The sequence below is a fragment of the Oncorhynchus nerka genome, linkage group LG7 (assembly GCF_034236695.1).
Source record: "Oncorhynchus nerka isolate Pitt River linkage group LG7, Oner_Uvic_2.0, whole genome shotgun sequence".
Classification (NCBI taxonomy): domain Eukaryota; kingdom Metazoa; phylum Chordata; class Actinopteri; order Salmoniformes; family Salmonidae; genus Oncorhynchus; species Oncorhynchus nerka.
The window spans coordinates 88204913-88225995 of NC_088402.1; the positions used below are offsets into that span (position 1 = coordinate 88204913).

Below are 21083 nucleotides of genomic sequence, written 5' to 3' on the forward strand. Positions count from 1 at the left end.
TAACATGAAAACAGCCTAACCAGCTCTCCTAGGGTGAGTAAAATGGTCAGAGTTAAGTGATCTTTGTGTCTGGAAGTAGCTAGCAAGCTAGCCAACATTAGCCAGTTAGCTTTGACTGCTTTAGCTTGACTGCCGTTGTGAGGTCAGAACGCTCCGATCCACCCTACTCCTCGGCCAGAGGGTCAGAATTTACGAACACCCAGAGCGCACTCTGAGCACCCTCTGGCACTCCAGATTGAATTTATGAACACACCCTGTTCCGTTTTTCAGAAGAAACATTTTGTTGTCTGTTATTTTTTTTTTTATTCCCTCTCAAACCAATCCTAAGTGCTTTTGGTCGAACATTTTCTAAGACATCTTATGAGTCTCAGTATCAGCGGCCTGCGACAGACCTAGTAATCTTAGTTTGGGTCAGTGTTTAACCTGGGACCCTAACTAGGGGGAACAGGTCAACAGGTATTTAAGCCCCTCAAATACACCTGTTCAGATTAGATATTTGTCACCGATAGGCCTATAGTTAATACTGTGTTGTCACTGATAGGCCTATAGTTAATACTGTGTTGTCACTGATAGGCCTATAGTTAATACTGTGTTGTCACTGATAGGCCTATAGTTAATAGTGTGTTGTCACTGATCAAGTCTATTTCTGAGGGCAACCATTTGGTGACCATAGTGTTTTGAAGAAATGTTTGGGGTGTGGTTGATTGAACTAATTAGGTCGGCCTATGTGTTAACTCTGGTTCTCAGTGTTTGTTTTTTCAAGTTTGACATACAGCATGTCTACATATTGGCTTTAGATTTGGTGCTAAATCTATCCTACTTCCCTTCTCTCTCCCCACATGAAAAAATACTACAGTTTACTAGAATACTGCATTACTTACAATAGAATTATGTAGTGTACTGTAGAATACTATACTACACACTGTAGTATCCCTTGATCGTGAAGTACTTACTATAGAATATTGTAGTATACTATAGAATACAATAGTAAATACTACAGTAGTTTCTGAAAAAAAACACTGTAGTAAATATTACAGTAATCTTCAAAAACACAACACTTTTTTAACTATAGTAAATACCACAGTATTTAATTAGCATATATGCTGCTCATTCCTCTCCCCCCATATCTCAATTTATGCCACCCATAAGTGAGAAACTTGCATGTTAAGTATAGACCATATTGTGTTGCCTACAGATTTTAGAAAATGTGCTCTTTTAGTATTTCTCCAGTAGATTTCCTCAAGGAGAAGGTCTACGCATTTATGTCAAAGATAACGAGACAAAAACACTATAGTAAATACTACAGTAATGTCTGCAAAAACACTACAGTATACTACAATTAATTACCATAGTGCATATACAATAGTTTTCTTTTACTGCAGTATTAATACTATAGTTAACTGTAAATACTACAGTGAATACTACAGTAATATAAATATAGTAATACTATAGTATTTTGTTCATGTGTTTCCTTTCTCCTGTGAAAGCAAGCCAATGCAACCTGACACGTATAGCTGAGCTCTCTCACCCTAATTCTATTACCTCTCATGTTTACAGTTACAGTAGGGATTAGGCCTGCAATGCAGGCTGCCAACTGTGGACTTACAGTATAGGTACAAAACTATTAACGCCATTTAATCACAGCAACCATCTCAGAGTAGGAGTGCTGATCTAGGATCAGTTCCCCCTGTCTTATATTTGATTAATTATTATCAAAAATGATACCATGGCATTGTTGAATAGTCATTTCTGATTGGCTTGAAGGACATTCTAGAGCGTGCATTATTTCCCTACAACGCACTGTATATCAGCACGGTACAATTCAATGGCTATAGTTCATCCTTACACGGTCTATTGAGCTGCTTTTGAAAGCAAACGTCGAATTGAAAACATTATTGGTGTTGTTGATTTCAATTTTCATAATAGCAAGCTAGGACTGATGGCCTGGTAAGCTAATAGTCAAGTCTGTTTATTTGGTTACCAAGGCAACTACTGTAGCTATCTAGTAAACTTGCTATCTACTTTAATGGATGTTGAACACATTTCTAGCGGCAAATGAACACATTTCTAGCATGGTGTAACAGGGGACAATCAACTCCTGGCGCTATGAGTTCTCTGGAAAATAATGCCACTCCGTGGAAGGTTAGTACCACTCCGCTAGTGCTTCGTGGAACAGCAACTTCCACGCCAGTTCATTATTTTCCAGGGAACTCATAGCGCCTCATTGATTATCGCTCACGTATAATAACGCTAAAACAGATCTTAGATTTGCACTCCTATTCTGCGAGGCTTTTATGAGTACAAGGCCTGGATTTATGGGCATGAACCTGATGCGTGAGTTGTTCAAAATAGAAGCACAGAAACTGCTTCTCTGGTTTATGATTCAGGAACTACTCTTGCAGTCAAGGTACATCTCTGGCCTAGATCAAAAGCTTGGTGTACTTTTTGAAACTATGGTCGGGACGACAGCTTTGCAGATTTAATGACACGTTCAGAGGTCTTTTCTTTTGGGTAATGAGGTTAATATATGGATGTACAGGCGCCAGTGACAGCCCTCACCCAATGACCCTGGATAAAGAGTGTGTGTGTGTGTGTGTCAGAGATGGAACGGTTGTCACACACCTAGGACCTAAGCCGTTTGCCGCTCTGTAGTGTTTTTGATGGATGACTCTCATGCACCAATGACAAATAGCAACGAAGCGCAGGCCGGCATATTATAGCCTGGTTTACTGAGTTAATAGACACAAGCTCCTTAGTCTACTTGGAATACAACTTAGGTAGCCAATTCAATGTACTGTACACACTATTTTCAGGTTAAAATAGTTCCATTTCACTGTGACTGACCAGGCTTTAGAGAGATGTTTTAATAATTTTGTCTCAAGATTTGCAATGAACAGGGACAGTTGATGAACTACTGTTCTTATAATACAAAACATTTGCGGTACTTACTATATGACTGCTGTTTTTACAACCGTCTGAGGTAAAGCAGTGTACTGTTACATTTTAGACGCATCAATTTCACTGTATCTCCCTTTGTAATGGTTAAACATTTACTCTGTCTGATTTTAAAGTTTAATACGTCTATTTTGGGAGTCTGATACCTCTGCATTAAACATTACAGTAAATGCTACTTTGAGGGACCAAATGACTCATTCATTGTGATAATGTCCTATAAGCCATTATACACTATTTCCTCAGCTTGCTTTCCACACGCCGTCCATCATTCTCCTTAGTTCCTGATCTGTTCTGAAGGATCCTCTTATCTCTTCTACTTAATCGTATGTTTAATCAGTGCTTGGGTTGTGTAGCTGGGGAGTGAGTGCCAGGGCATATTCAGTGGGGCGCACAACGGAAAACGTTTTAAAACAGTCTGCAACAGAAAACGAAAATGAGCGTATTCTTAGTTCAGGTAGTTGTCCCTCTCTGTTTCGGTCTGCTTTCTTCAGTTTGGTGCCTAATGAATATGGCCCTGCTGCTGTCTCGTTGGGTCTGGCTGGAATTTGAAGGCTGCATGTGGGTGTGGAAAGTGTCTCTGACGGGTTAGCTTTACACTCCCTCCAGTCTGCTCAGCTCCTCTATTGGAACCACATGTTGTCTTACACAAAACACGACACAGATCAGGGGAGGCCGGGAGGGGACTGGCTGGCAGCTAATCAGTTCCAGCATTGCTGTAATAGTACTGAAGTTACTAGAGGGAGAGTAGATAGAATGTAAAGAGTGTCTACCAAATATTTGCCCATAGCAATCTAACCACTTGGGGAATCAAAAGTAGCTTTGAAGGATCTATCTTTCACAGTAAATCATTTTGTTTTTAACCCAGAGATGATGGTTTAACGAAAATCACCCAGATTATCGTGTAAGGTTAGCTGACACGGAGTGGGCATCTTGTCATGTTTACCAGATTGGGTGGTGGCACGTAACTCTACATATCACAGCAGCACCATCCAATGATGTGAAGACAGTAGACACAGAGAAAACATGAAGTTCTCTCTCATGAATCTTCATCTTCCTTCAATCAATAGTAGCCAGCAGCCCCACCATCCGCCTGCTTCCCACTGCTGGCTTTATTGCTTCTTAAATGAATCTGCCCTGTAGAGGTGGGCACGGTTGATCCTTGGATGGGAGATGGTGCTGGATGTGTTGTCAGAAGGCCAGTAGGGGGCACTCTTCCCAATGGTCTAAAGGAGACCCCAATAGCAGCGGTGAATTGAAATGGCGGCTGAACTTACAACAAATGCCTCGTTGTACATTCCCACCTACTCTTTTCTCTATGGTCATTAGCACAGTATACATAATCCCAATTTATTGGTGAATTGAACCTTGGTGCACGCCATAGTTTAAAAACTCTGTGGATAGTGCTAAAAACAATGACGTCACATAACTCTGGGTCATTGAAACCCATTTTGGAATGTGGGAAATCACGCCACACCACCGCTGTGTCAAGGCAAGAGCCTATCAGTAAAGAATAATGAATCACCTCTCCATAAAATACTCATTGTGATAAAAAAAAAGAGGACATTATAATCCCAATTTCTTCAGTGAGACTTACAGGGCCTTCAGAAAGTATTCATGCACCTTCCACATTTTTGTTGTGTTACAGCCTGAATTCAAAATGTATTAATTAAATTGTGTTTCTTTCTCACCGATCTGCACACAATTCCCCATAATGACTTATTGAAAACATGTATTTAGAAATGTTAGTTCTGTATTTAATGTTCAATAGTTCTGTATTTAATGTTCAATAAATGTGCTATCTCACACAGTGCATTCAGAAAGTATTCAGACCCCTTAACTTTTTCCACATTTTGTTACATTACAGCCTTATTCTAAAATTGATTAAATCGTCCGTCCGTCCCCCCCTCATAAATCTACACATAATACCCCATAATTACGAAGCAAAAACAGGTTAATATCCCATAATGACAAAGCAAAAACACATTTTCAAAATTTTTGCAAATTTATTAGAAAAAAACTGAAATATCAAGTATTCAGACCTTTAGTCAGTAATTTGTTGAAGAACGTTTGGCAGCGATTACAGCCTCAAGTCTTCTTGGGTATGACGCTATGTGCTTGGCACACCTGTATTTGGGGAGTTTCTCCCATTCTTCTCTGCAGATCCACTCAAGCTTTGTCATGTTGGATGGGGAGCGTCGCTGCACAGTTATTTTCAGGTCTCTCCAGAGATGTTTGATCAATGTTTGGGTTCAAGTCCACAATCAAGGACATTAAGAAACTTGTCATGAAGCCAATCCTGCATTGTCTTGGCTGTGTGCTTAGGGTCGTTGTCCTGGTGGAAGGTGAACCTTCGCCCCAGTCTGAGGTCCTGAGCGCTCTGGAGCAGGTTATCATCAAGGATCTTTCTGTACTTTGCTCCGTTCATATTTCCCTCAATCCTGACTAGTCTCCCAGTCCCTGCCGCTGAAAAACCTCCCCACAGCATGATGCTGCCACCACCTTGCTTCACCGTAGGGATGGTTCCAGGTTTCCTCCAGACGTGACGCTTGACATTCAATGCTGCAGACATTTTTTGCTACCCTTCCCCATATCTGTACCTCGATACAATTCTGTCTCGGAGCTCTAAGGACAATTCCTTTGACCTCATGGCTTGGTTTTTGCTCTGACATGCACTGTCAACTGTGGGACATTATATAGACAGGTGTGTGCCTTTCCAAATAATGTCCAAACAATTGAATTTACCACAGGTGAACTCCAATCCTGTTGTAGAAACATTTCAAGGATGATCAATGGAAAAACAGGATGCACCTGAACTCAATTTCGAGTCTTGTAGCGAAGGGTCTGAATATTTATGTAAATAAGGTATTTCTGTTATTTATTTTTAATAAATTATCAAACATTTCTGAAAACCTGTTTTCGCTTTGTCATTATGGGGTATTGTGATGCCATTATGGGGTATTGTGATGTCATTATGGGGTATTGTGTGTAGATTGATGAGGACATTTATTTTATTTAATCCATTTTAAAATAAGGCTGTAATGTAACAAAATGTGGAAAAATGTCAAGGGGTCTGCATACTTTCCGAATGCACCGTACATCCCTGAGTCATGACTTTATATAAGCCCCTTTGACAGTGATTATGACTTTGAGTCTTAGAGCTTTCCACACCTGGATTATGCAACATTTGCCCATTTAAAAAAAAAGTTTTATTCTTCAAACTCTGTCAAATTAGTTGTTGATCATTGCTAGACAGTCATTGTCAAGTCTTGCCATTAGATTTTCAAGTATATTTAAGTCAAAATAGCCACTCAGGAACATTCACTGGCTTCTTGGTAGAAACTATAGTGTAGATTTGGCCTTGTGTTTTAGGTTTTTGCACCCAAACATAACACTTTGTATTCAGGACAACAACAAAAAATGACTTTGACACATTTTCTGCAGTACTACTTTAGTCCCTTATTGGAAACAAGATGTGTTGGAATATTTTGAATCTCCACAGGCTTCCTTCTTATCACTCTGTCATTTAGGTTAGTACTGTAGAGTAACTACAATGTTGTTGATCCATCCTCACTTTTCTCCTTTCACAGCCATTAAACTCTGTAACTGTTTTAAAGTCACCATTGGCCTCATGGTGAAATCCCTGAGTGGTTTCCTTCCTCTACGGCAACTCAGTTAGGATGGACGCCTGTATCTTTATAGTGACTGGGTGTATTAATACAACATCCAAAGTGTAATAAATAACTTCACCATGCTCAAAGAGGATATTCAATGTCTGCTTTTTATATGTTTACCCATCTACCAATAGGTGCCCTTCTTTGCAAGGCATTGGAAAACCTGCCTGGTCTTTGTGGTTGAATCTGTGTTTGAAATTCACAGTTCGACTGAGGGACCTTACAGATAATCATGTTAAACATTATTTTTGCACACAGAGTCCATGCAACTTTGACTTTTTTACTCCTGAATTTATTTAGGTTTGCGCTAACAAACCCAGCTTTTCATTTATTATTAATTTGCCCCAAAAATAATCATTATAGGGTATTGTGTGTAGGACAGTGACCCCCAAAAAATCTACATCAAAATCAATTTTAAATTCAGGCTGTAACACAACAAAATGTGGAAAAAGTCAAGGGGTGTGAATACTTTCTGAAGGCACTGTATAGCTCATCCCTTATTTGACAGACGTGAAATGCTGGATATTCATTTGATCACCCTGTTGCATGAGAAATGTTCTGCAAAGCAGGAAATGTAAAACTTGTTGTGTATTTAAGGTTTTAAAACGACTTCTGAAGTTTTATCATTTGGACTTTGACATTTCAGACTTCTTTCACGAAAAAGACTATATCAACCCCTACAAAATGTTCATTAATTATAATTGTTGCTGCAGGATTATTTTACTGTTTTAGCAAAAACCCTGCCTTTTCGATGCAGAGTAGGGACTATAGGAGGCCCTATAGCCACCCTACACTTCATCATCAGCGGCTTAGTGCGGTCGCTCAGTTAGTTTTTCATTAATGGAGCTGCCACTTTAAACTGATGCATGGGGTGCTAGCCAAAGGTCTCTTGAAGTGAGGCCAGCTATGCAGCTATACTGCTACACACACACACACACACACACACACACACACACACACACACACCACAGCACACCTCAACAGACTGACAGCTATTGTAGTCCTGGATGTTGTATAGTCTGATCACACCACAGTCAGTAAAGGTCGTAGCCAAAGTAGTTGTTGAAATCTACCTGTGCCCATAACCTACATTAGCGGAAACATTTTCCCTCTGACGATTGGAGGCAGATGAAACCCTTTATTGTTGATCAATAAAGTACAACATACATCACATACATTACCAGTCAAAAGTTTGGACACACCTACTCAATCAAGGGTTTTTCTTTATTTTTTTTAACGATTTTCTACATTGTAGAATGATAGACATCAATACTATTAAATAACAAATATGGAATCATGTAGTAACCAAAAAAAGTGTTAAACATATAAAAATATTTTTTTGATTTTAAATTCTTCAAAGTAGCCACCCTTTGCCTTGATGACAGTTTTGCACACTCTTGGCATTCTCTCAACCAGCTTCGTGAGGAATGCTTTTCCAACTGTCTTGAAGGAGTTCCCACATATGCTGAGCACTTACTGGCTGCTTTTCCTTCACTTGGCGGTCCAACTCATCCCAAACCATCTCAAATGGTTTGAGGTCGGGTGATTGTGGAGGCCAGGTCATCTGATGCAGCACTCCAGCACTCTCCTTGGTCAAATAGCCCTTACACAGCCTGGTGGTGTGTTTTGGGTCTTTGTCCTGTTGAAAAACAAATGATAGACCCACTAAGCGCAAACCAGATGGGATGGTGTATCACTGCAGAATGCTGTGGTAGCCACACTGGTTAAGTGGGCCTTGAATTCTAAATAAATCACAGACAGTGTCATCAGCAAACCACCCCCACACCATCACACCTCCTCCTCCATGCTTTATGGTGGGAACCACACATGCGGAGATGATCCGTTCACCTACTCTGCGTCTCACAAAGACACGGTGGTTGGAACCAAAAATCTCACATTTGGACTCATCAAACCAAAGGACAGATTTCCACTGGTCTAATGTCCATTGCTCTTATTTCTTGGCCCAAGCAAGTCTCTTCTTATTATTGATGTCCTTTAGTAGTGGTTTCTTTGCAGAAATTCGACCATGAAGGCCTGATTCAGTCTTATCTGAACAGTTGAAGTTGATGTGTCTGTTACTTGAACTCTGAAGCATTTATTTGGGCTGCAATTTCTGAGGCAATTTCTAACTCTAATGAACTTATCCTCCGCAGCAGAGGTAACTCTGGTCTTCCTTTCCTTTGGCGGTCCTCATGAGAGCCAGTTTCATCATGGCGCAGCAGAGGTAACTCTGGTCTTCCTTTCCTTTGGCGGTCCTCATGAGAGCCAGTTTCATCATGGCGCAGCAGAGGTAACTCTGGTCTTCCTTTCCTTTGGCGGTCCTCATGAGAGCCAGTTTCATCACAGCGCTTGATGGTTTTTGCGACTGCACTTGAAGAAACGTTCAAAGTTCTTGACATTTTCTGGATTGACTGACCTTCATGTCTAATTAAAGTAATGATGGACTGTTGTTTCTCTTTGCGCTGTTCTTTCCATAATATGGACTAGGTCTTTTACCAAAATAGGGCTTTCTTCTGTATACCACACTACCTTGTTACAACACAACTGATTGGCTCAAATGCATTAAGAAGGAAAGAAATTCCACAAATGAACTTTTAACAAGGCACACCTGTTAATTGAAATGATTTCCAGGTGACTACCTCATGAAGCTGGTTGAGAGAATGCCAAGAGTGTGCAAAGCTGTCATCAAGGCAAAGGGTGGGGGGTCTTTGAAGAATCTCAAATATAAAATATATTTTGATTTGTTTAACACTTTTTTGGTTACTACATATGTGTTATTTCATAGTTTTGATATCTTCACTATTATTCTACAATGTAGAAAATAGTAAAAAAATAAAGAAAAACCCTTGAATTGAGTAGGTATGTCCAAACTTTTGACTGGTACTGTACTTTATTAACATCTACATCTTACATATTTAAATAATATTGTTTTTATATTCTTTGGTCTCACTATGTTTGTGATAATGCTCAAATCTGGATTCAATAAAAATGTCTGCAAAATGGCAGGTTTTGTGCCTGATGGTGGCCTAACAAACTCAAACAAATGGTCGGTCCTGTCACGGTCTGAAGTCTGTGGGTTTACGGCAATGTTACATTATTTGGAGGAAAGTAGCGGAGGTGTATGTTGAAAGTGTGTGTGTGTGTGTGTGTGTTTAACTATACTTGTTTGGACCAGAAGTCCCCACAGGAATATTTTAAATCAATCAACATTTTTACAAACTGGGGACATTTTGTTAGTCCCCACAAGGTCAAATGCTATTTCTAGGTGGTTTCCGGTCAAGGTTTGAGCCAATCAGTGTTAGGGTTAGAATTTGGTTTAGCGTTAGGAGCGAGGGTTAGTTTTCAGGTTGGGAGCTAGTATTTGACCAGGGTTAGGAGCTAGTATTTGACCAGGGTTAGGAGCTAGTATTTGACCAGGGTTAGGAGCTAGTATTTGACCAGGGTTATGAGCTAGTTTTCGACCAGGGTTAGGAGCTAGGGTTAGTTTGGGGTTAAAGGTTAGGTTTTGGGGTTAAGGTAAGGGTTAGGTTTAGGTTTAGGGTTAGGGAAAATAGGATTCTGAATTATGTGTCCCCACAAGGTTAATTATACTTGTGTGTGTGTGTGTGTGTGTGTGTGTGTGTGTTTGTGTGTGTGTGTGTGTGTGCATGCGTGTAGAGTTTTGACTTCTGCTGTCATTTCAACATGCAGGAACACAAATACATGTGGCCATAACTATCCTTCGGGTTGCTAGTATACAAGATTGAGTTTGAATGTGTGTGTGAATGCATTAGCTCAGTCAATACATGGTAGGGATCTGACCCTGACACTGTGGTGGTCATGTAGGCCTGGATAGAAGACTCCCAGGTTCCTTAGCCTTCATCCGCATGGCCAACAGACTGGATGACTTATACTCTGTCTCGGGCCCCGGCTCAAAGGAGTGGCCCCCGAGGGCCCCAGGGAAGCTGTGGAGGGAGTAGAGGCCGTTGATGCCAGGGTGGTGTTGGGGGTGATGGTGAGGGTGGTGTGGGTGGCTGGAAGACGGGGGCATGCCCATAAAACCCACAGAGGGGAGGTTGCTGTGGGGATGGGGGTAAGGGCTCATACAGGAGGAAGACATGGTGTCAGGGCCCAGGACACAGCCCCCGCCGGACCCCCCTCCTGCACCTGGCCACAGGTTGCTCTGCATCTACAAAGGAAGAGTGCAGTCTGATTAGAGACCAATGACGACGCTCCACTGATAGGCTGCATAAAGGTCATTCCCATCATGCTATTTGAAATTTAAATGCCAATGCTTGGTAATTCAATGTATGGGTCTATATCATTATTGATTGGTTTGATTGGTTGATTGATTGGTTTAAAGGATTCTAATTAGTCTGTGATGATAATGATAGAAGGGTTATAGCTAGTGACCTATGACCTATGATCTATGTCAGTGTGTATGCTATCTAGTACCTATTGGAGGGAGGCAGGAGGGTGATATCGTATGTAGTGACCAAAGATCTATGTGTCAGGGTGTACCTGGTACGTAGAGACAGGGGCGCAACTTTCACTGGGGGGGGACATTCTGAAATTGCAATTTTTTTGTCCCGCCCAGTTTTATCATTGGAATGTGATAGAAAAAGAGGCGACGGTGTGCTTTAGGACCATGCGGGCGCCTCCGTGCGGTCGGGTTGGCTGTTTGGAGTGTTTATCCGACTGGATATAAAAATATATAAAAAATATTAATAATAATTATGTTCCCACTGCACTTCTAAAAACCAAAGTTGCACCCCTGTGTGTAGATATATCGTATGTCGTGACCAAAGATCTATGTGTCAGTGTGTATGTTATCTAGCACCTATCAGAGGGAGGCAGGAGGGAGATCTATGTGTCAGTGTGTATGTTATCTAGCACCTATCGGAGGGAGGCAGGAGGGAGATCTATGTGTCAGTGTGTATGTTATCTAGCACCTATCGGAGGGAGGCAGGAGGGAGATATCGTATGACGTGACCAAAGATCTATGTGTCAGGGTGTACCTGGTACGTAGAGATATCATACGTAGCAGCAAAGTGGTTTCGCACCTCCTGGATCTTCCCGTAGCGTTCCCTCTTCCTCCACTTGGCCCGGCGGTTCTGGAACCACACCTGACGAATCAAGAGAGAGACTAAGGGAGAGATTGGAGAGATGATTTTTCTCTACCATTATATAGGATCCCTGCCTTGCCATGTTCCTACCTGCCTGAAAGAATTTGGCTTCAATTTGTTAGAATTTGGCTTCAATAGAACATAGAAATAGGCCCTGGGATATTGATTCATCTGGGGGGGTGACAAATACCTAAAACTATTGCAAACTCTGTTAGCTACTGTAGCAGCATGGGTAGAGGGGACTTTGTATTTTCTGTGTAGAGTGGCATTATTCTACCTGTACACGGGCCTCTGTGAGTTCGGTCCTGAGGGCCAGCTGTTCCCGGGCATAAACATCAGGGTAGTGCGTCTTCTGAAACACTTTCTCCAGCTCCTCCAACTGGAATGTACTGAACGTGGTGCGGTTACGGCGTTTCTTGTTCTTGCCCGATAGGTCGATGGAGTCTGCTATGGAGTCCCCTGGTTGGAGACCGTTGGTTGGCTCCTTCAGCTTGATGCAGCAGTCTGAGCCAATCACGGGATAGCCCATGGGCTTGGGACCCGCCTTCTCTCTGGCTGAGGGAGGAGCATACAGGGAGAGAAAGAGAGAATGGTGGTTACATGTACAAAACAAAGTGTGTGTGTGTGTGCGTGCGTGCGTGTGAGTGTGTGTGTGTGTGTCTATGTGTGTGTGTGTGTGTGTGTGTGTTTGTGTGTGTGTGTGCGTACGTGCGTGCGTGCGCACACAAAGTACTTTTCTGTGTTTAAGCAAGGCTCAGATGTCTACCCGTGGTAATGTTGTCACACAGAGATGCTCAGATTACACCGCCAACCTAAGGCTGACTAGGGGTGGTTCATTAATGTCCACTGGCAGCAAATGCAATATTCTCCATAATAATAAACTGAATTCATTAACGTCCACTGTAAGAGGCAGCAACGTAACATTCTGGAAAAGAATAAACAGGATGCAGGCTTGTCTTTTCTCCGGTAGAAGATCTGAACGAGAACCTTCCCATGTTGTCTCAGGGGTCTCCCAGCTCCTCCTCCCCCTAATACGAGGTATGAAGGCCTGATGAGAAACGTCGACATGAGAGGTAACTGCAGTATTATGTTAAAACACTAAAGTGATCTGCTTGTGGTATCGTTTTACTACATGAACAAATGAGATAGTGTTGGACATCAACTTTAGTCAGAAATAAATGATGGTTTAGTCAGATTTGACCAGACACAACATTCCAGCGTACTGCAACACGGTTCGTTTTGATTGGCTGTCAACACCCTTCCTTAAATGAAGGTCTCGAATCACTGAGCAGAAAACAAACTCTGATGTGTGAGAATTAAACCATTTAGGAAGTTAGAAATTCGACCCCCATTTGACCCATATTTGATTAGAAAGTACGATTGTGTGTATAAAATAACAAACCAATGAAATGGCAATCTACACTGAGTCTACAAAACATCATCAACAGCTGCTCTTTCCATGTCATAGACCGACCAGGTGAATCCATGACATAGACCGACCAGGTGAATCCATGTCATAGACCGACCAGGTGAATCCATGTCATAGACCGACCAGGTGAATCCATGACATAGACCGACCAGGTGAATCCATGACATAGACCGACCAGGTGAATCCATGACATAGACCGACCAGGTGAATCCATGACATAGACCGACCAGGTGAATCCATGACATAGACCGACCAGGTGAATCCATGACATAGACCGACCAGGTGAATCCATGACATAGACCGACCAGGTGAATCCATGACATAGACCGACCAGGTGAATCCATGACATAGACCGACCAGGTGAATCCATGACATACACCGACCAGGTGAATCCATGACATAGACCGACCAGGTGAATCAATGACATAGACCGACCAGGTGAATCCATGACATAGACCGACCAGGTGAATCCATGACATAGACCGACCAGGTGAATCCATGATATAGACCGACCAGGTGAATCCATGACATAGACTGACCAGGTGAATCCATGACATAGACCGACCAGGTGAATCCATGACATAGACCGACCAGGTGAATCCATGACATAGACAGACCAGGTGAATCCATTACATAGACCGACCAGGTGAATTCAGGTGAAAGCTATGATCCTTATTGATGTCACTTGTTGAATCCACTCCAGTGTAGATGAAGAGAAGAGACGGGTTAAAGAAGGATTTTTAAGCCTTGAGACAAATGAGACATGGATTGTGTATGTGTGCCATTCAGAAGGTGAATGGGCACGACAAAAGTTTTAAGTGCCTTTGAACGGGCTATGGTAGTAGGTGCCAGGCGCACCGGTTTGTGTCTAGAATTGCAACGCTGCTGGGTTTTTCACGCTCAACAGTTTCCCATTTGTATCAAGAATGGTCCACCACCCAAATGACATCCAGCCAACTGTGGGAAGCAATGGAGTCAACATCAATGGAGTCAACATGGACCAGCATCTCTGTGGAACGCTTTCGATACCTTATGGAGTCCATGATGAGTGGATGACTGGACTGTACCATAATGTTTTACTCTGGGCGTGTTTGGATGACTGGACTGTACCATAATGTTTTACTCTGGGTGTGTTTGGATGACTGGACTGTACCATAATGTTTTACTCTGGGTGTGTTTGGATGACTGGACTGTACCATAATGTTTTACTCTGGGCGTGTTTGAATGACTGGACTGTACCATAATGTTTTACTCTGGGCGTGTTTGAATGACTGGACTGTACCATAATGTTTTACTCTGGGCGTGTTTGAATGACTGGACTGTACCATAATGTTTTACTCTGGGCGTGTTTGGATGACTGGACTGTACCATAATGTTTTACTCTGGGCGTGTTTGGATGACTGGACTGTACCACAATGTTTTACTCTGGGTGTGTTTGAATGACTGGACTGTACCATAATGTTTTACTCTGGGTGTGTTTGGATGACTGGACTGTACCATAATGTTTTACTCTGGGCGTGTTTGGATGACTGGACTGTACCACAATGTTTTACTCTGGGTGTGTTTGAATGACTGGACTGTACCATAATGTTTTACTCTGGGTGTGTTTGGATGACTGGACTGTACAATAATGTTTTACTCTGGGCGTGTTTGGATGACTGGACTGTACCATAATGTTTTACCCTGGGTGTGTTTGACTGGACTGTACCATAATGTTTTACTCTGGGTGTGTTTGGATGACTGGACTGTACCATAATGTTTTACTCTGGGCGTGTTTGGATGACTGGACTGTACCATAATGTTTTACTCTCGGTGTGTTTGGATGACTGGACTGTACCATAATGTTTTACCCTGGGTGTGTTTGACTGGACTGTACCATAATGTTTTACTCTGGGTGTGTTTGGATGACTGGACTGTACCATAATGTTTTACTCTGGGCGTGTTTGGATGACTGGACTGTACCATAATGTTTTACTCTCGGTGTGTTTGGATGGCTGGACTGTAGATAGATGTATGGATGTTATTGTTCATGTTAATTGTCCCTCACAATGAAAACAGGGAGGGGACTGTGGATCTGTCTCCGTCTGTTAGTCCGTTGCTACATTACAGTAATAGTTATTAAGTGAAATCTGTTAGTCACACGCTCGGGGGGGTTGGGGGGGGGCATCATTCGTAGGGACGACATGTTTAATGTTGCCTTGTTACAGTATGTCTGTGGTCCCAGAAGAGAATCACTCTCCTTCACTATCTGCACTCTCCCTATGTCCTAAAAGCCTCACACAGGGACCATTTGAGAGCAGTCATTTAACATCAACCTAATTCAATTTCTGTCCCAAAACAGAGGGCTTTTCTTTCACCGTAACACAACATTCCTGTCCTGCGTCTACAAAATGGAAACCCTTTACCCAATGTAGTGCATTACTGTTGACCGGGACCCTTAGGACTCTGGTCAAATGTAGTGCACTATATAGGGAATAGGGACCCTTAGAACTCTGGTCAAATGTAGTGCACTATATAGGGAAAAGGATGCCATTTTGGATGTAACCCCCTGATGTCTATTTAGATCCAACCACACATTATAATTCATCATGCCAAGAGATTGGAAAGAGGTTATTAAAGAAGTTACAATCTAAGAATAAGTATTCAAAAAGAGGTCAGACATTCTGTCCTGTAGCTTTTACCAGTGGTGTAAAGTATTTAAGTAAAAATACTTGAAAGTACTACTTAAGTAGTTTTTTGGGGGGTACCTGTACTTTACTTTACTATTTATATTTTTTGACAACTATTTATTTTACTTCCTTACATTCCAAAAAAATGTCCATACATTTTCCCTGATACCTTAAAGTACTCCTTAAATGTTTAATGCTTAGCAGGACAGGAAAATGGTCCAATTCACGCACTAATCAAGAAAACATCCCTGGTCATCTACTGCCTCTTATCGAGTGGACTCACGAAAACACAAATCCTTTGTTTATAAATGTTGTCTGAGTGTTGGAGCCTCTGGCTAGCCATACATTCAAAAAATGTTTTAAAAGTGTGGCGTCTGGTTTGCTTAATATAAGGAATTTGAAATTATTTTTTACTTTTGATACTTAAGTATATTTTGGCAATTTCGTTTACATTTTGATACTCAAGTATATTTAAAACCAAATACTGTTAGACGTTTAATTCAAGTAGTATTTTACTGGGTGACTTTCACTTTTACTTGATTCATTTTCTATGAAGGAATCTTTACTTTTACTCAAGTATAACAATAGTTTTTCTCTTCCACCGCTGGCTTTTACCAAGAGCCCACATCCTCTCTCCCTATGGTCCAGTGTAATTGGAGATGCACAGTATGTGAAATGCATTACAAAACTGTGCAGTCGAGATAAAGTCCAAATGGACCAATGTGAGTATATACTGACGTCACGTGGAAATTTCAGCTGTTCTCTCCCTGGCCTCTTGTTCTGTGAAATGAAAAATGTAACATTTCGGGAGCATTGGATTGGGTTGGACAGTATTTTATAATGGACGTCTTATGCAGATTAGATCATGAGATTGAAGTCTTGAAGCGTTAGTAACAAGTTTTGCATTTTTGTAATTGTACTTTTACAAATGTAAAATGTTTTCTTTTGAATCATTTTGCATTTGTAAATTATTATTTTTTGACTGTGAAGGGTCAAGAAGTGTCAACGTGCATGAGATCTCAGGTTATGAATACCTGATCAATTGATCATCCCCCTATCTCAATATATCTATTTATTTCTAAAACATTTTTATGCTATGTGGTATACCATCCCACTGCTCTACCATCCTTAAACCCTAACCCTCCCCCCACCCAAGCACCGATAGACAAAACAGGAAGACTAGTCTGCCTTTGAAGGTGTGTGAGTCTGACTGTGCCCCAGAATGTTGGACAGCAAGCAACTGTCATGTGGACCACATCTCCACTCAAATCTGACCCAGAAAACCAACACTCAGGTTAAACTGCTTTAGAGTTCACAGACTGACAACAAATGGATTTCTCTTGTCCCCAAAAAGTATTCTAATCATACCAATATTTGGGGTTCTCAGGAACCGCAGTATTATATAGTCAACAACCCCTATTTTGAAAATTTTAATAAACTCTTTCATTTAGGTGTTTTTATTTATTTTTAAACTTTGAGTGCATGCGTGTGCGTGCGTGCTTGGCGTGCATGCGCACTAGTGTGTGCGTTCCTGTGTGTGTATACACGCCTGCGTATGGGTCAAGTGAGTGTGCGTGGGTGGGTTGTGTTTGCTAATATCTGAAGAATCTAAGAAAATAAATCATTCAAGACCACAGTCAAAGCCTATGGAAATAGAATATCATCCAGTCAATTTGACATCAGACCTGTTATCTAGATTTCAGATAAAGATAAACTGTCAAGATGGAGGTTCTCTGCTCCATCATATGGCTGTCTTTGGCAACAACATGAATCAGACTGATATGAATGTTATTCTGAACACATACATCACTAAGTCCTTATCAGGACTCACATGCCTTCATTGGCAACTTTAGAGGATGGATTTCAAAACTTCAATAAATAATACTGAAGAACCATGTCATATCCTAAGACTTGAGTTCATGGGATATTATACAAGTTTAATAAAGTGTTTCAAACTTGGACTGTTGTATTGTAGCATGCTTCAAGCGTTGTTGTTGATCAAATCTCACATTACATTATCAAAACATCTGAGTTGGCCAAAGTTTTATCTCATTTGCATTTTCAGTTTTTATATCTTTAAGTTAATCTAGTTCTAATTTTGAATTCAATGGTATTAATGAATTGAATATATTTTACAATTATTTTGGGAATGTCCTAATGTGGTTAAATGTGATGATATTGAAAAAGAAAATGTAATCTGAAAAGTTTGACGTAAACAACAAAATGACACGGAGTCAAATTTTGCATAAAGGACATCTTGAGAATCTAATTTGGATATGTGCAACTTTACTTAGCTATTCAGAAACAAAAACAGAACTTTCAGATAAGAAACATGATCAATTTCAAATAAACTTTAGCTGTATTATTATTATTATTTAAATGTATGAATGTATTTTGTGAAGGCTGCACGGGATTGATGTGTTTATACCGCACGGGTGGAAGCTTCCTGCACGGACGCCGTAATCACGCACCTAGACGGCTCAGTCACTTTCTGACCTTTGGCCCGCTCGCACTTTACATCAAAACTAATTGTGACTACCAGTGTCAAGTGCAGATAAAACCCGATGACATATTTATCACCAGTGATGTGCGTCCACTTTTACCAAGTGATTTTTACATTGTGATAGCCTACATTTAGTGACAAAACTAAGGTAGCCTAAAGGCTAAAATACGTTTTTAGATATAGTTGCACATTCATTTTAGTAGGCCTAGACAATTACGCGGGCTATATCATTTTGTAGTCGTCTAGGCTTATAACATGCCATGGCCCTATATATGTGTTTCAACATTTTATTAACATTTTATAGGCAACATTGGGGAAATTATGTGCACCAAAAATAGAATTAAGTTCTGAAAAAGAGCTCGCAAGGAACAAAATATAGGCCTAATTCAATATGTTAGCCCTAGTATTATCATGTGTGGACTAAGTAAGCCGTAGCAGCATTCCGTTTTGAGGGGAGATTTCTTTGATCCGGGCCTGCTGTGGAACACTTTGGAACAATATCATAATTTATTCAAACAAGCTGAATAGTAATACAATTGTAGGTGAACAATTAAAATCAGACATTTAGTGAAAATGAATTACGATCATTGGAGACGTTTTTGTCCAAGGCCTTGAAAAATACGCAGGCTGTGCAGCGCCAAAGAAACTCTGAAAATATATTTATCCGAGTCACCACACTATAAAGTCAAACTTGAAACAATTTGAGGTAGCTGGCTACAGAAATGTTGATCTCCATTATCTTTATCACGATGGATTTTGCCAATGTTTGATAAGTCAAACGGTTTCCACAGGCAATAGACTCAGGACATTATTCAGTTAGGCCTATATTATTTTGGTAAATAGCCTACGTTATAATAATAATAACGATTATTATGATAATTATTACTATTTTCGTAGCCTCACACACTGATGGCCGTGATTTCGATTATTTTTTATAAAAACTCCACTTACCCTCCGAGTAATTGTCATAAAACGAGCCCTTCCCGCTTACTGATAAAACCTTTTGGTCTTGATTAATATTTTCCATGTATTTGCTGTGTTTGTTGGGCAAGGCGCGAGGATTCGTGGAGGCTGCCCCGTGCGTAAAGTCCGCGGACGCGCCGTCGTTAAACCGTCCCATGGAGCTTGAGCTGTAGAAGTCACCCTGATCCCGGAGACTCAGACGGTGAGCGAGAGGAAGATGTGTACTTTTCTGTAGTTCATCGCAGGGAAGGAACGAACCTCCAGAACTATTCTGATCCAAACCGGGAGAGTTATTCAGTGTTGTCCGGTTTGGCTGCGAAGAGAAAGATAAACAACTGTCCGCCTCCATCATGAGGTCAGTCCGGGATGCACTTTAACGACTTTACTCTGGTCCCGGTTACAGTGAAAGCAAGGTTTCTGTGCGAGCGCGAGTTTTTTCTTACTCTTTTCTTCGTTTCAAGTGGGTGGGATTTAGGAGATCATGAACAAAGACCCGTGAAACAGGGAGGACCAAGCGGGACAGTGGGCTGATATGATCCGCCAAGAATTCAATCACGTGTGATTCCTGTCGCTACAATTAACCATTTAAATCCTCTTTCATTTTGTTACAAAAACAAGCAGATGACTAATTCGGGCAGGGATATAGAGAGCATTTTACGCAAGGCACATTAAACAAACATGAAGGCGTTTTGTTATGTTCGGTGCCAAATGGCCAAATGCGCCCGAGGAAATGTATTGGTGCCCTCATTTTTTTCCCTTTGTTTTACAGATTATATTATTTTAGACCCAACTGTCCGGATTAATGTCAATGTAACAGTAATTCTTTGTGACTAAATTCAGGGAATGTGGGGGATATCTATGGATATCTTGTATTATATTGCATCATAATCTGTTGGCTACAATTCATGCACAACGCTTGAATTTCAAGCTCTTTTTGATGTTATTTCTCAAATGCATTCTACTTGAAATGTTAGAATACGCATAATTTCAGTAGAACACTGCCGATACATATTAAAAACATTAGTGGGCCATCTGTTAGGCATTTTTTTAATGCTGTTGGCTACTTTTTGAATATCCACAACGAAACTCAACTAAAGGCATTTTGGTTGAAGATGAATATCACCTAAAATCTACTGAATAGACGAGATATCTTAGTTATGCGCTAGCTTTTATTTTCTCCTATCAATTAGACTTCATAGACCCTTTCAAGCAATAGCAACAGAGTTTGTCATTATACTGCTGGACCGGCTCCCTTGAATAATGCATTTAACACCAAGAAAACGGGTACAGAAATATTTGTATATTTTACCACTGCCATTACCACTGCCATGTCCCAACAGCCTTTGGATCGTCTTGGCGGGAAGACAGTGTGACATTTACTATCTGTTTACTACGTGTTTTAGTTTGGTAATGGTATTAATGTGTGTGTGTGTGTGGGGGGGGGGGGGTAATGTTATCATTGACAGACTGTCATATTCGATATGGATATGTCTTGCTTTCTTGTGGCATTTGCTTGTTTCCATTTATTTTCAAAATATCTTTTTTTCCAATTGAGACAGTCTTGAGTTAAAAACAAACAACAACAAAATACAATTGCATGAAATCAAATAGAGCAGCAGGACAAGTTATGCAATTACTCCGTTGCATTTGATTAAACAAATAATAATTAAACGTCGAAACAAACAAGCAGTTGATTATTTCAGAGGTCAGAGGTCAATAGAAACTGACAACTGAAGATATTCAGAATAACCACGTACAATATCGAATGAAATTAACCAGGGCCTCGTT

At 40.8% G+C, this 21083-nt stretch overlaps 1 protein-coding gene across 2 annotated transcripts; it reads right to left on the minus strand.

Moving 5' to 3' along the window:
* Positions 1–7725: 7725 nt before the first annotated feature.
* Positions 7726–19719, minus strand: LOC115132537 (homeobox protein aristaless-like 3). Of its 2 annotated transcripts, none has more exons than XM_029665283.2 (4): positions 19284–19719; positions 12009–12286; positions 11669–11731; positions 7726–10794 (listed from the first exon to the last, which is right to left on the minus strand). In XM_029665283.2, the coding sequence occupies exons 1-4, from the start codon at positions 19645–19647 to the stop codon at positions 10444–10446; spliced, it is 1056 nt and encodes a 351-aa protein (XP_029521143.1). In that variant the 5' UTR covers positions 19648–19719; the 3' UTR covers positions 7726–10443. The 2 variants fall into 2 exon arrangements, with proteins under 2 accessions (XP_029521143.1, XP_029521142.1); XM_029665282.2 differs by having other exon boundaries at positions 11624–11731.
* Positions 19720–21083: the final 1364 nt, after the last annotated feature.

Excerpts from the sequence above, each read along its gene's own strand:
- LOC115132537 (XM_029665282.2), bottom strand. The coding sequence starts at position 19,647 with ATGATGGAGGCGGACAGTTGTTTATCTTTCTCTTCGCAGCCAAACCGG. Across the intron at positions 12,287-19,283 it reads TTATGACAATTACTCGGAGG|CCAGAGAGAAGGCGGGTCCC; the intron begins GTAAGTGGAGTT and ends CTCCTCCCTCAG. Across the intron at positions 11,732-12,008 it reads TCACAGAGGCCCGTGTACAG|GTGTGGTTCCAGAACCGCCG; the intron begins GTAGAATAATGC and ends TTGATTCGTCAG.